General features: G+C 42.5%; 1 protein-coding gene across 2 annotated transcripts in view; it reads left to right on the forward strand.

Moving 5' to 3' along the window:
• Positions 1–522: 522 nt before the first annotated feature.
• LOC118229784 (pre-B-cell leukemia transcription factor 1) overlaps positions 523–15,063 on the forward strand; it is a 75,926-nt gene continuing 61,385 nt past the window's right edge. The window contains exons 1-2 of one of the 2 annotated variants that reach the window (XM_035422132.1): positions 523–1,521; positions 3,317–3,390. In XM_035422132.1, the coding sequence (XP_035278023.1) occupies positions 1,337–1,521; positions 3,317–3,390 (259 nt within the window). In that variant the 5' untranslated portion in view covers positions 523–1,336. The remainder of the gene's footprint in view (positions 1,522–3,316; positions 3,391–15,063) is intronic. The other variant, XM_035422133.1, reaches the window with a different exon arrangement.

The raw sequence follows: 15,063 nt of genomic DNA on the forward strand, positions 1-15,063 counted from the left end.
AAATCAGATGACACGGGAGGAACGTGACACTTGTTCTCTTTTTTTATTTTTTGCAAAGAAAAAAGGGGGGTGGGGTGCAGGGTGGTTGTAGTGGGGCTGGCCTTGTACCCATCTGTTAAGGACATGGTGGTCCCGGTCTCCCAGTCTCTTTTCACCGGACTGAGTGGCTGTTGGGGGGGGGGGGTTAGTGTTCAGCTGGGCCAGACAAGGTCCAACGACATACGCTCACTTGCCAGGTCAGTGACACACATAAGGGGGACCCCAGAACATCCCCCTAAAGTACAACCTTTCAGGACGCCTTCAAAAGGAATGCACTTTAGAATGAATAACAAGAAAGACAAGAACACAGAAAAGTCATTAAACAATAGTTTAAGTACATTTTCAAATATTAAGTGCTGTTTCTATATAAAAAATGTGGTAATTAAATTTGTTTCATACAATCTGAGAAAATACTTCGATTAATCTTTCATTAATCTAAAATTGATTGATTTGACTATATAATAATGTTCACTATATGGAGGGGAAAGTCGATTGTTTTGATCACATTTTTATAAAACACAAGGATAAATCTATTTCTTGGCAACCGTCTAGATAATTAAACGAACAGCTTTAGAGAAAATGGGGGTCTTTCTCTGGTCAGAGTGGGTGACAAGAGCAGACCTCTTGTGTCAAGGACCGTTATTTATTTCAAGTTCAGGTTCAATCCATCACGATGTTGCCACCCCGACCTGTCCCAGAGCTAACACCACATCTTTAAACTTATTACAGCGTCCCACCTTCCCTGTATGATGATTGACGTTTCATGATCAGCGCGGCGAGGCGGGGTTACACCGTTTCCTTCTCCAATCATGTCTCGCGGGCGGGGTTTGGTCTCCATACTCTCGCTATGTGTCAGTTGCCAGTCCTGGGCTAAACAAAAGCGGCGGATAGTACCAAGGCAATCAAACCTGTGCAGAGGATATTCAAAAACCTGCTGCAGACGCGTAAGAGCCTTCGAAGGAAAAAGTCCACGTTTTCCACAAGCTTCAGCCATCGTTGTTACTCGGGATTAGCACTCATATTTAAAGTTGAACCTGAATTTTTCTTTGCAGAGCAGGAGTGGCTAAAAGCAACAGCAGCAGTTCAGATCAGATTTCACTCAGACCAGCTGGGAGACAGCAAGACCAGGTTTTTTTGTTGCCTCTACTCCTTTCCCTCTCTGGTCCAAGGAGAGCACAGAGGGAGCGAGAGAGGGAGAGAGACGGACTGAGATCCAAAGGAATTTCTCGGGATATTCCTTTAGCCCGAGAGAGAAGCGTGGTTGTCAAGCGGGAGTGAGGCAAAGAAGAAGGCTGAGATGGACGAACAACCGCGGTTGATGCACTCTCACGGAGTGGGCATGGCCGGACACCCCGGCCTTTCTCAGCATATGCAGGATGGAACTGGAGGGACTGACGGAGACGGAAGAAAACAGGACATTGGAGACATTTTACAGCAAATCATGACCATAACTGACCAAAGTCTGGACGAAGCGCAGGCCAGGTAAGCGCCCATTCGAGAGATGCCGTGTCGCTACTCCATGTTTGTCATAGCCAGCTAGCTACATTTCTTAAGTGACATTTCTCAGTGAATGCTGAAATGAGCAATTACTACTGGATAATTATGGACCCTAAAACAATTAGCCAACGTTTACCAGCTAGGATCAATTTATACCCACCCCTTAGTCCCACAGTCGCCCGCCACTCGCTCCCCCTCCAACTGCACTAAACACCAATAAGTAGCTAGATGGCTACGTTTTAAAACAATATTGACAAATATTTCAAATAATTTCGAAAAACTGGACAAACTTTTAGAAACACTGGTAGATAGGAATGGTTCGTAGCCATATGACAGTTTTGTTGCTGTTTTCCTGCGAGGTAGGCTACTTATCTTCTCAGTTTCCTGTCATTTCACATTTAGCTACAAATGAGATTACACATTGCGCGCTACATATAACGGGTGCGTGTAGCTGCGGGGATTATTCATTTACGTCCCATTGATATTTAGTTTAAATAAACCATATTGCGCTGGGCTGACGATTCATATGGAAAAAGGAATACATTTACTTAGTGACCGAGTTGTAAACAGTACTGTCAGCGATTTAGGAACGTAGGTATAGTAACAATGTATCAAAAATAGATACGAGACCTTTTTGCCTTGTGAAAAAAATATTAACGTAAACGGTATATCGCGGTTTTATCGAACGCCATAGTATTTTTGAATTAATTTAACACCACTATATTGTATTGCCATTTATTGCAGTAAATCAAGAAAAGAGATCGGGTATTAGTTTTATGTTGTAACACGTGCGCAGTTGGCCTCGTACATTGTTTACAGATAACGCAGTCAATGTACTCTTAAAATAAACTGAGCACACTAAAAATGCCTTAAGTTATTTGGCCACGACAAAACACACACTCTATATTTGTTTTGTTTTTTAATCTGAAACCTGTTTTAAAATTAAAGTGTTTGTTTATTTTTGTGTAGCTTTCGTTTATGTTTGATTTAGAAAAAAAATACTACTACTACTACAAAATGCTAACCAATGAAGGTTAAATATAGGCATTATACTTGCTCTTGTTTTGTTAGAGTAGGACTGAACATGGACTATTTATATTTAAAACGGAAAAGACGTAGACATGCTATATTTACTAACGATGAATAATATAAAAGCCCATCATAACAAACCATGCCATAATGCAGGACTTAACCTAGAAAAAAAAAAAAAAAGTAATGATAAAAATATTAGAATCTAAATAAACGTGTTCTGTAGTCTTAGGTTCTTCTCATATTCAGATGTTGTGTGTGTGTGTGTGTGTGTGTGTGTGTGTGTGTGTATTCGTGTTTGTGTGTGTTACCTCAAAATTACTGTACCTAATAATTCTTTGGTCAATGTAATTTACAAGTGTTGTTGTCAAAAATGGATGCACAACACCACAGAGTTTTTTTTGGCAATGGCCACTTCTACAGAATTCTTCTTATTATTATTGTGTTTTATTTTATGTCTTATTACTTATTCTTTCCTTACATCATTTGGGTAAGCAAGTTTGCTGTGAAGTCATATTTTGATTTTAAACTTTGCTGTGACACGTCCCATAAAAATAATGCATGTACTGCAATTCATTATTGGAGTATGTGCAAATATTTGATATACTGTAAAAATGCTAGTGCCTTCCATTGTATATATTATGGCTGCCACTGCTGACATTCTTACCTTGACTATGAAAACTCAGATATGCTGTCATTTCAAATATTGTATTTTAAAGTCCGTTAAGTGTGGATACCTGTTGTATTTTAGGAAACACGCACTGAATTGCCATAGAATGAAGCCAGCTCTCTTCAACGTCTTATGCGAAATTAAAGAAAAAACAGGTAAACAAACAGCTTGTATTTATTATTCATTAAGCCATTTGTCTTTTGTTTCTTTTAAGCACATTCATCATTTTAACAAGAATGTTGACCATATTTTGTTCCATAAACATTTCCAGTGTTGTCTTGTGATTTGAAATGTGAAATAATTTTTGCATTGTTTTGAATTTTTTTTTCTTTTTCTTTTTATGATCAAGATACTAATTTCCAAAATTTGGCTCATAATTTAAAACGTATTAATATCTATGGTTATAAATATCTACTGTCATGATTAGATATGTTTTTATATTGGTTGCTTTAAGGGGGGGGGGGGGGGGGGTGGGAGGTGGGGGGGCGGTATTACATGTTTATTAAATTCCGTAATTTTTTAACAGAAGATTCGATTACTGCAGACTGTGAAACTTTTAAGTGCTTTGGCTATTATTTAGGCTACATGCAGCTCTAAAGACCGCGTGGCTGACGTTGTTGACGACACAGGACAGAAATGTCACGGTGTATCAGGGAAAAAGTGAAGTACACTGTTGACATCCTACTGACGGGGCTTTAGCACCTCTGCGCTTCTAACCTGAAATCCAAAACAAGCACATCTTTCATTTTGCATCGAGGCAGTGCTTTCTGCCTTTTTCGTTCTTTGCGGTGGAGGTCTTCACTTGGGGGGAAAAAAAAAAGAAGCAGAACGTAGATCATGCTGCCGGTGCATCGCTGCCCTCGACGTCTCCATTGTAATGCAGCAAATATGGATATCTATCGCTGTCTTTTTCTAATGCTGCGCGGAGGAAAAATATGATGGCAACAGAGGTGTTATCCTTGACAGAGGTGAACTGAAATAAATTCTGTGCAAATAGACGGTGGTGGGGATGCAGCTGTGGCTGATGCGCCAAAAAAAAAAAAAAAAAAAAAACGTTGACGGGGCTCGTTATTTGCGGTTAGGTCCGTGCGGTGCACGATTCCCGAATCGGCCGTTCCCTTCGGGGGGAACGACGGAACCCCGTTATTGCCGAGCCGCTCTGAGGCGCTTTGGTATTTTCGGAGGGTCGGCCGCCGTTTGCTTTGCGGCCTGCTTCTTTTTCCGCCGGCGTGGCGGGTTTCGGCGGGACACGGTGACATTTGTCGATCGGGACGCGGAAGCGGAAGGCCGAGGGATGCCTGAAATTTACCTTTTGAGCCCCTCCTGGGTTAGTCCGCGCTCCTCGCGGCGCGCTGGCGAGCTCCTCGGGGCCGCTCTTTCCTCCGTTGCCTGGAGCTGTGTGCTCTGTATTCTCATCCCTTGTAAACCAGTGGAAACTTGACCTTTTGTTCACAGCGCTGTTTGACTATGTTATTAAATGGAACCTGGCTGGAGCACTGTGTGTATTCTTGGGCTGTAGCTTACGTGTATGTTATGAATGGGGGTTATGTGCATGTTTCTGTGTGTGTGTGTGTGTGTGTGTGTGTGTGTGTGTGCGCTTGCATGTATGTGTGTGTATGTGTGCGTGGTAGAGGCTGCATGTTGGTATTACATAAAAATTTGGCAAATTTTGTTTCCAAAGTACCATGTTTGTGCTCCCTGTATACCCTGTTGTTCAAACACAGCGGTGCAAATGATATTATATTTTAAAATAGATAGCTGTTTTAACATGGTAAGAATCATGGCAACTTTAAGGCCTGGGCCCGATGCGGTATCTCCTGTGAATTTCATGATCGCTAACCGCCACATGAAATGAAAGCGAATGGAGGCTAAGTAACGGAGATAATATCTTCTCCCTAATTAGCCCCAAAGCGTAATTTGCTGAGATTCATTCATTTCGTTGCTCCGAGGCAACTGGCTCTGGGCCCACCGCTAAAAGCTGCTGTATTAGCATGGCGTTTTATTGAACACCCCCACCGCCGCCCCCCCCCCCCCCCTTCCCCACCGCCGCCCCCCCCCCCCCCCCCTTTCCCCCACCGCCGCCCCCTTAACCCCCTCCTTCTTGAGCCGTGAATCGACTACTGTCTCAGGAGAGCAGGGGGCCTTCGCGCCTGTGGAGTTTCTCCTCTCTTTCTGTTGTTTTGCGCGGTTCTTGGAGGAGCGTATGAGTTATGCCTGGTGTTGCTCTCCCCGGCTTCTCCCTGGGTTCATCCAGAGTTCGTATCTGGACGAAGAACAAAGTGATTTGGACCTTTTCCTGACGGTTCACCCTGGCTTCTCTCCCTCTGTTGGCAACCAGCGATCGGGGGGGCTATGAGTATTGGGGGGGGGGGGGGGGGGGGGGGGGGGGTTGAGGTTCCATTTTGTTTAGTCTTTAAAATTTTTTTATAAATAAATAAATGAAATAAAAAAGTAACTGGGGGCTGTGAGTATAGGGGTATTCTGTTTTGTTCATCATCCTAAGAAAAAGAGGTGGACAATGTGTAGGGGAGTTTTGAATTAGTTTGTGGTTATTATGTTTATTTAGCTCCGCCACTACATGGGTTTGCATTCTGGCTGGTGTGGGGGGGTGGGGGGCATCCTTGCACTTGGCTTGTAGAGATAAAAGCCCTGTGGGGCACTCTCTTTCACTTTAGAGTTGAGACCCCCATCCAGGTTTTGTCTTGCAAGGCAACTGTAGCCCAGCTTTTGTTGAAGGCAGTTGTTTTGAATGATTTAGATCATTAGAAGAACCACGTCTATATGCCACAGTGCTTTGTGATTTACCGTTCCTGGTGTTAAAGCCAAAGATGTCATCTTACTATCAAAATGTTGAGAGTACAACCAGTTCTGTGTAGTCCTGTGATGTTCTAGCTGTCAAACTGTGATCGAATAATGCATTTCATTCTTAAATAAACTGTATTAAAAGTGGTGATTACAGGATAAAGAAAGAGGTGTGCGTTATACAGCTAGCTATCATGCTAAAAAACTACATTATATATACACTTCAATATCTAGCAATATTATATAAATAGATAAAATACTAGTTAATAAAGGTGGATTAGCTAGGTAGTTAGTTACGCAAATGGAATCAGTTGGCTCTTAAATGGATCTCTTTTCTATAGATGCTTCTTCTACTTATAACTCATGAATTTATAAATAAAATGGCGATTCAATTACTATAAGTGAACTGAAAGTTGTATCCAAACTTTACTTTTGCAGAAATACATTTCTGGTTGTTAAATTGAGATGTGCTTGACAAGCTATGTGTCAGTCCTTTGATTTTGTCTTTTTAAATATTTTTTATTAAATGTGCCTTCCACTCTTAATCCATGAATCTAGAAATAAAACAGCAATTCAGTGCGTGGAAGAGGCCTGAGAGTTATATTAAAACTGTTTTTCACAATGTAACTTAATAAGAAAATACTGTTTTGTTCTTATAACCAAACCTTACGCTTCCACAGCTTGGTTTAAAAAAAAAAAAAGTCTCTTTTGTTAAACTATGACTTGCATCGCTTGGCCGGCTGCCAAAATTACTGAAAAGTCAAGACAAGTTTACTGTGGAAGGAGGCGGTGTCCTTATTTTTCTTGGCCTCTGACCACTGTGGTTGAAAATGGTCAAATTCTCCAGTCGTCTCCATGTTTAAGTGAGAGAAATGTTTCCCTGCCTTCATTTCAGTTTCAGTTTATTGTCAGCGCTAAGCCCAGATTTCTCATCTGCTGCGTGTTTTGTTTTTGAATAAGAAATATTTATGAAAAAACACTGCCGCATATTTATTGCTATTTTTGGGCACCTCAAAGATTTGCTCTGGGGATTTCAAATGCATGTATCGCTCCGTTTTTGTGTGTAATCTTCAGTGTCTCAAAGACACATTTCATGTATTATTTTAGGCTTGGTAAGCTGTCTGATGTAGGTTCAAAGCCCACTTAAAGTGCACCGAGGGTATTCTCTGAAAAATGAGTGCCAGTTCACTGTACTTTTATCGTTTTACATTTACATGTATTGGTTGGAGTTGAAATTTTATTCATTTACACGGAAAGATTTATTAGGGTGTTGAAAGTAAAACCCACGGAAAATGTTTGGTTGGACAAGCCAAGTATGAAGAGGGTGACCTTTACAAGGCTCAAGGCCGGTTTAATACTTTAATACACTTTCTCAGGGTTTATTATATTTTCTGAAGATCCCTCGTTATTCTTTAATACTTCCTTCATCATTACCCTTTGAATGACAGTTGCAGCTACGTGCTGTACGCTGACGCGTGACTGAAAATATCAGTCAGTTCTGTACAAAACGCAATGTTAATATTTACCTGCAAGTGCCGCATTATATTATTTCGGAATTCATATCTGCGTCGTGCCGGGTTTCAATCCCTCTTCATAATTTAAGGGCTACATTTTTACACTGTACAGGCGATGCTGAAGAAGTTATTCTCCAAACCGAGAGAGAAAGAGAGAAAGGGAGAAAGAGAGAGAGAGAGAGAGAGAGAAAATGACTCAAAGTTGCCGCTGACATTTACTGGAAATGTGCTGAGCACAGTGTGAAATGGGAACAGCGATTTTTGTCAGTTCTTTTTATATTTTTTAAAGACTCAGCCACTCTCCCCAGTTTTACATTGTTGCGGCCGGGTCCCTGGCGGCTTGCAAAGGAACGGCCATTAAATCTGCAGCCCGCATGTTCGGGGTGGGGGGGGGCGAGGGGGGGCTTGGGGGGACTTTTGGGGGAGGGGGGGTAGGGGGTAGCTGTTCTATGTGACTGAAAGGGCTCCACAAGTTTGCTACATCATGACCTCCCAGTGTCACCAGACCAGCTGAGGAGTGTGGCAGACCAATCCCTGCCTGCTTCCGCTTTCACTCTTTCTCACAATCTCATAAAATCATTTCTGCAACTAAAGAGGAAAAAAGTGCCGCTTTTAGAAAGGACTCCTTTGAATATATAATGTTTTGAGACTGTATACTATAAAGCTGTTGCGTGGAAGGGGAAACGTATAGCCTGGAAATGCCTCGACATTGATCATTATTTTGTTTTTGATGCTGCAGGCTTATAATTTGATGGATTGCTTTGATATTTCCACTACAGTGATGTTGAGGGAGACGATGCGTTTGTGGCGGGGAGTTTATTCAAAGCGGATAAATGCTGAGCCGCTAACAACAGACGGAAGATGACTTGCGAAGCTCGCGTAGCGTGAACCTTTTCGCTCGCTGGCTGAGTTCTGAGAAGCCGCGTGAAGAATCTCGGTAATCCAAGTCGAAATGTCACCGCGCGAAAAAGCCGAACGTCTTTCGGTGTGCGTGCGGAGCGCCGGTCGGATTCTGAGAAGAGCACTTTTGGGGTGAAGGTTGGGGGGGGGGGGGGGGCGGTGGATGTGGGGGTGGAAGGTGGCAGGTCGTGGTCCGTTTTCTCTTCCGGCTTGGCGGGCCCCCTCGTTGTCGACGAGCTGGCGGGACATGGCGCGTTGACCGGCGACCCCTTTGGCTGCCCAATCCCAGCGCCCCCCCCCCAGCCCCCCCCCCTTGCCCCCCCGCGTCGCCCCGGCTCTCCTCTGGAGCAGCTGACAGCTCGGGCAGCGGAGAATGCCAACCCCAAGCAAACCAGGCCCTGAACTCCTGACCCGCTCTGTGTATTTTTACTGAGACAGGCGGAGTGATGCGGACTGGAGCATGGCGCAGTATAAACAAGCACGCCGGCGTATATCAGCCCCGCGGAAAGGAGGAGGAAGGAACACTTTATTTAAGCCAAGGCTCTGTTTTTGTCTTCTCCAGACACGGCACCCCCCTCCCCCCCCCCCCCCCCCCCCCCACCACGTCTTACTGCGCAGTTTCATTCCAAACATGTTCTGATGTTTTCCGGCTGAAAGGAGTGCAGAATTCCACCAGGAGTCAGGCTTATTTATTTTACCTAGGTGTGCGTTTGCGTTCTTTGTATGTTTTTTGTGTGTGACTTGTGGGTGTGCGTCTGTATGTGTGAATGCAGACTGTGTGTGTGTGTGTGTGTGTGTGTGTATCTTTGCGTGTTTGCGTGTCTGTGTGGTATGTGTGTACAGTGCACTGTGTGTGTACAGTATGCATGTCTTTCTGGACCCCTCGGAGTTGGGAACGTTGGCATGCACAGGTTAGCTGAGTGGGTAAGAGAAGCCAGACAGCACATTTTTACATATGTGGGTGTCGGGTTTCAGGCCTGTACACTCTCTCTCCCTCCATCCCCACTCAGGCAGCCTTGTCTCAAGGCCCGGTTTTATGAAGAGAATGGTTTCCCATTTTTACTTTCTTAAGTTCATGTCCACTTCATGGAAGTTGTCGAGATTTACTGGAATCGAACACTAAAAAAGAACATTGTCCTGCTTGTGAAGAGGCCTTCAGTATTCAGACTTACGGTTCACCATGTGACATTCACTATGCAACTGTATGGATTTAATGATTTGTAAAATTATGACACTGCTTTTTTGAGTTGAAAATCGTGAACAGCTTTTAAAATGGACTAATAACATTGGTTTGGAAAATTACATAGGCCTGAGTTTTGAAGTTTTTATTGTTTGACTAGCCATAGTTAACTGCCATTAGGGACTAGGGGCAGTGTATTGTGACTTTCTCCACTTGTTGGCACTGCTGCTCCCTGCCTGGGTAATGTTATGAAGCCTTGTGGACATGAGCTGGGGTGGAGCCAGACTGTCCAAAAATATACTCTGACTAATCACCCCCCCCCCCCCCCCCAAGAGATTGGGCCTGGCAACCTCCGTGACCTCCTGTCCCACGGCGCTGCTTGGATTATTTATATAGAACAAACATGACGAAGGGAGCACTCCAACTTTGCGTCACCGTTTTAAATCTTACTGAATTTAAAGGGGGGGGGGGGGGCGGGATGGCAGCGGTAAATTTCAGAAGTTGCGCATCTCAGATTTCTGTGGTGTGGGTTCTAGAGAGAACTTCACCAGCGTTTTGGCGGAGGGACGCGTGTGCTGGAGTCACCAGGTGTTGGTGTCCGAAACTGAGGGCACGTGCTGAAGCTGTGGACGATCCTAAAGGCCTTGCTTTCCTTAACTGCCTCTCCTTCCGGTTACAAATCAATGTGAATTTAACTTTCTTGCATTTTAATTGTAAGACAAAGCTGCAGACAAAGCTGGATCCAGCCCTGTCTACAGAACCGGTGTGTGTCCTTTGAAGGAAGTCTTTGTTTTTAATGGGAGGTGATTCGGAACTTGGAAGGGCTTTCTGTTGCTTTTAAATGTATTGTGCCGTAGATCTGTGTCCTGCTGTTAGAAGACTACAGAGGCCTGTCCTTCAGAAGCATTTAGCACATGGGATGCTTTGCCAGTAAGCGTAGTTGGTGACTTTGTGTGTGTTTGGGCATTCATGGAAGTACATCACAGGTGAACATAAACACATCCGGCATCACCGAGGTGCTGAGCAGGGGATCAAAAGGCGCACCTTTGCTTCTCGTGGAACTTCGCATGAATTTCTAGCTCCAATTGAGATGAATTGAACTGAAAATAATGAGGTGAAATATCGATCATTTCTTCGGGAAATACCCTCGGAGCTCTTTGCTGATGGGAGGAAGGGAATTTAACCAGGATTAAAACTGAATTACCCTGCCAGATGCTCAAGCCTGGTTCTTTCTCCAGCCTTCCCCCCAAAACAGTGAGATTCTGGGCTTATGGTTCGAGTACCTCAGTATCCCAGAGTTCTGTTCAAAAACATCCTTGTGCCTTTTTTTTACGGGAAGCTGAAAAATCTGAGAAATTTTAAATGCTGACCCATCTCACCTGTTTTCCATGACTCAGTCAAGACTACAGCTGAAGCAGCCCAGGTACTTAACAATGGTCTCTTTCATATGTGTGTACCTGCTGAGCTAATTCTGTCTTCAGGCAAATCCCTTTGAATGTGCCCTTGTTTGTCATAGCCACAGTTCCTGTTTCACAAATCCCCCCGGTGACAAACTGTACGGCCGTGTCTCCTTTGAACACAGAAGCTGAGATTTACCAAAAAAGTTTGCTAAAATAAAGGTTTATTTTTACTCAGAATATTTTTTTCCCATCGGCCATTCGCTGTCCACCCCCATGGCCAGTGTATTGTGGAATATTACAGTATTTAAAGAGTTACTGTGTTTTTTTCCACAGAAGTTTATGAACGCGTTCTGTAAACCATAATAAATATATTGTGTAGTTGTAAAATTGGAAATCATGTATTCCTCCATTTTGAGAACTTGGAGGGAGACTTTTTGAGAAAGTAGTTTCTGTTCATTTTTGGCGGTTATTGTTGTTGCTGATGTCAGGAGCGTCCTGATTAATCCCTTCTTTATTCCCGAGAACAATTAGCTGCAGTTTGACAATGCTGCTGTGGAGTCTAAGGAGAGAGCCTTTTTAATTAGCATTGCCTTTCAAAGGACGGAGCCATTATGCATTGTTTTCATATTCAGTACTCGAACAATGGCGCCGGTTGGGGAGGGGGGGGAGGTGCAAGCTTTTGATTTCCTCCTCTATTAATACAACTATTTATAGTTGGTGAGTGTCACAGTAATTGGCTTCATGAAAAACGGATGAAGGGGGGAAAAAAACTGGATGAAGGGGGAGGGGGGGCGGGGGGGGGGCGGAACACTGGAGGAAGGACTTGGTATTTTTCCCTGCTGATTTTCAAGACTTTTTTTGGGGAAGATGTGCACAGGGGCTTGGAGCTCAAAATTCAAGCCATCTGGAGTCAAAGTACAATTAGCAGCAATATATCATTTGGTTCTGGGTGACCTCAGCTCTTATGATTTTACAACTTTTGCATTTGGAGGGAGGAGGCCTATTCCACTGTGATATTTTTCATGTTAAGTTTATGTTATTAATTTGCCTATTATTTGGTTCCAGTAGGCTAGTTATTTGTTTAGACTTCACTACATACAGAGACACTGTCTTATAATACTTCAAAGACAGAATTCCTTTCCAGAATAAAAAAAAAAAAAAAAAAAATTCAAGGCACATTTTTTCATTCTTAGGAAAAATAATGAAAAGAACTCTTCTCTCTAGTCTGGATGAAAAGATGACAAAAAAGCTTTTTAAAAATGTCTTACAGTGGTCTGTACATATTTAACGATTTTTAGTGTGGTGGAGCAGAGTAATTACACATTAATGGCTTCTTTTTTGTGGAAAACCACAGCTTAATATGCCTTTTTTTCCCTGCTGCCTGTGTCTGGAGTATCAGGTTCCACATTGGGGAGATGGTCCATTTCCTCATTTGAGTTGTAGTGTGATACCATGTTTTTTTTTTCTTGAGTGAAATGGTGTATTGAGGTCGGCAGAACAGTGGTTGATGCTGGTGAAGTGAGCTCAATATAATTTTAAATAAAAGTATTTTAAATTTTAATTTCAAGTATAGAATAATAAAGATTTTTTTCTGGTGTAAAAAAGAGAATAATGGATATTTAGTGGGCTTGTTGAGTGTACTACTTAATTTGATCTACAGAACGGAATGCATTTTAAAATCATAATTATCACAAGGTAGATACTACTTCATACATAGTATTTTTTAAAGACAAGAACGCCTTATTAACCTCTTATTATAGGTCTTATGCTGTCCTCTTATAGACCTTCTCAAACAAACATCTGTATGTCAGCCAGTTTAGAGACCACAGGATAGTTACCGCAGTTCTAAATGCTGCTGACATATATACTGTAAGTTAATTAAAACGCTGCATTGGTTCTTTAATGGGTTTGTCCAGGGACTGAGTGAATGACGATGAGGTGAGGAAGGAGACAGAAAAGTGACGTGTTTTGATTTGTAACTGTCCACCGCAGCACTTCGGCGCTTTGAAATGAACGTAAGGCTGAGAGTCACGGCCAAATGGAATTCAGTCGGTTCATTTTTGATGAAGAGTTCGCCACGGAATATACTTATGACTGCATCGCTGCCAAACACCGGTCTGTTATCCAAATACTTTCCTTTTAAGGCTGGGAATAATAAGTCTGTCGGTCTGCGTGTTGGCTTAAAAAAATATGCAAAATGCTGCCGAAACAGTTTTTTTTTTGATGGACCCAGACTTTGTACTGATGGCTATCTCTACAAAAATGAATCTGTATCTACTAGATTATGACATAGCAGACAAACCATTGATGCTCTGTGTGTAGGCTACTCGCTGGTTTTCTTCAGATCAGGAGCAGCTAAGATAAATGTAGGCAGTTACATTGACCTTATGAAACTATTCAAAACTGTCATTCCTCTATATGGGACTGGCCCTTTGGATGTCAGTAGCTGTCTTTATTCAGTCAGCTAGCTGGCTTGATGCCATTACCAAATGAAGAATATTTCACAAATTCCCATTGCTTAATGTTTCTTTTCCCATTTTAACGTACCCAAATTTATAATAATAATAATCTCATGGTCTTAATTAGCATTTTGCAAGCCGGCAGTATAAAATTAAGTCGGTTAGCTATAATTTAGGCTAAAACAAAACATGTATTTAGGGGCTGTTTTGATTAATTTTCTAGCGTCATAAATGAATTATTGCGTGGAATCTCTGATGAGGCATCGGTGTTTTGACAGTTGCCAAAGCGACAGTTGTACTTCCTTGTTAATGAATTTATATGGTCTGCTCAATAGTTGAAAAGCGGTACAGCCAAAAGAGGGCTACGCTAGTTTTCACCGCGGAGCAGCTCGTTTATGTAGTGTTGGCATGTTTAATGAAAGCTAATCCTGCCATAAAAACGTGCAGTTTTACGGAGCCACGTGTCTGTCCTAATTTCTCCAGAGCCTTAGAAGCTGGACGGCCTCTCGGTAGCAGTGCGAGTTGAACTTCGTGCTGTCGAGCCTGCTTCCTCCGTGTCGCAAGCAGCATGCAGCGGCTACCCCTTCGGAGCTTTTCTCTGTCAGCTTGGATCGGCGGTGGTTTTCATTCTGCGTGTAAAATTACAAAGTGAAGGTGAACGCAGAAAAAAAAGGCAGGAAAAAAATTCAAAAATGAGCACATCGCTTTTTCTTTGAGTGTCAGGAAGGCTTTCCCCCTGTTTGTGAGATAATTACAAATCCATATATTGGCAGTCAAACAGACATGCTTCAGTAGTAGCATAATGCATTTTGTGTTCTGTTATTACCCAGCCTAAAATCTGAACTCACGCGCAATTAGGAGTCCTTATAAATTATGCAAATTATCACTGCCGTAATTGAGACATGTTAATCATATTTTAAGAGCCTAATTACAGAAATATATAACTGCACTCTGATTTGGTAATTAACTGAGATAACAGGTTTGCAGCGAAATGATTGTTCAGCGGTGGAGGGTCTTCCTGCAGGTAGTCAGCTTGCGTAAGGTCACGGGGGAGCTTAGACATCTCTTAACCTTTTTTTCTTTTTGATGCTATATTAATAATTTTTCTTTTGTGCGCTTGGTCACATTGTGCTCTCAAAGTGACAGGCCTTTAAATGGTTTTTAATGGGACTGTGATGTGATGAATAAAGCTTGCGGTGCATCCTTTTTTATAAACACTGCCATAATGACCCTGGAAGGTGAAGCTTGTGTGTGTGTGTGTGTGTGTATGGGTGTGTGTGCGTGTGTGTGTGTATATATGCATGTGAGTGTGTGTGTGTGTGTGTGTGTATGTTTGCGTGTGTGTGTATGTATGCATGTGCGTGCGTGTGTGTGTGTACATATGTGTGTGTGTGCCCGTATGTATGCATGTGTGTGTGTGTGTGTGTGCGTGCGTATGTATGCAATATTTATGTAATATGTAATATTTAAAAAAACATTTCTTATATATTTCTACATCTTTTAATTATATTTTTGCACTGTAATTATGGAGCTTGATTTTGACTTGAGGGAGGTAGGTTAAAGGGCCTTGCAG

This window comes from Anguilla anguilla, chromosome 6 (genome assembly GCF_013347855.1).
Source record: "Anguilla anguilla isolate fAngAng1 chromosome 6, fAngAng1.pri, whole genome shotgun sequence".
NCBI lineage: Eukaryota > Metazoa > Chordata > Actinopteri > Anguilliformes > Anguillidae > Anguilla > Anguilla anguilla.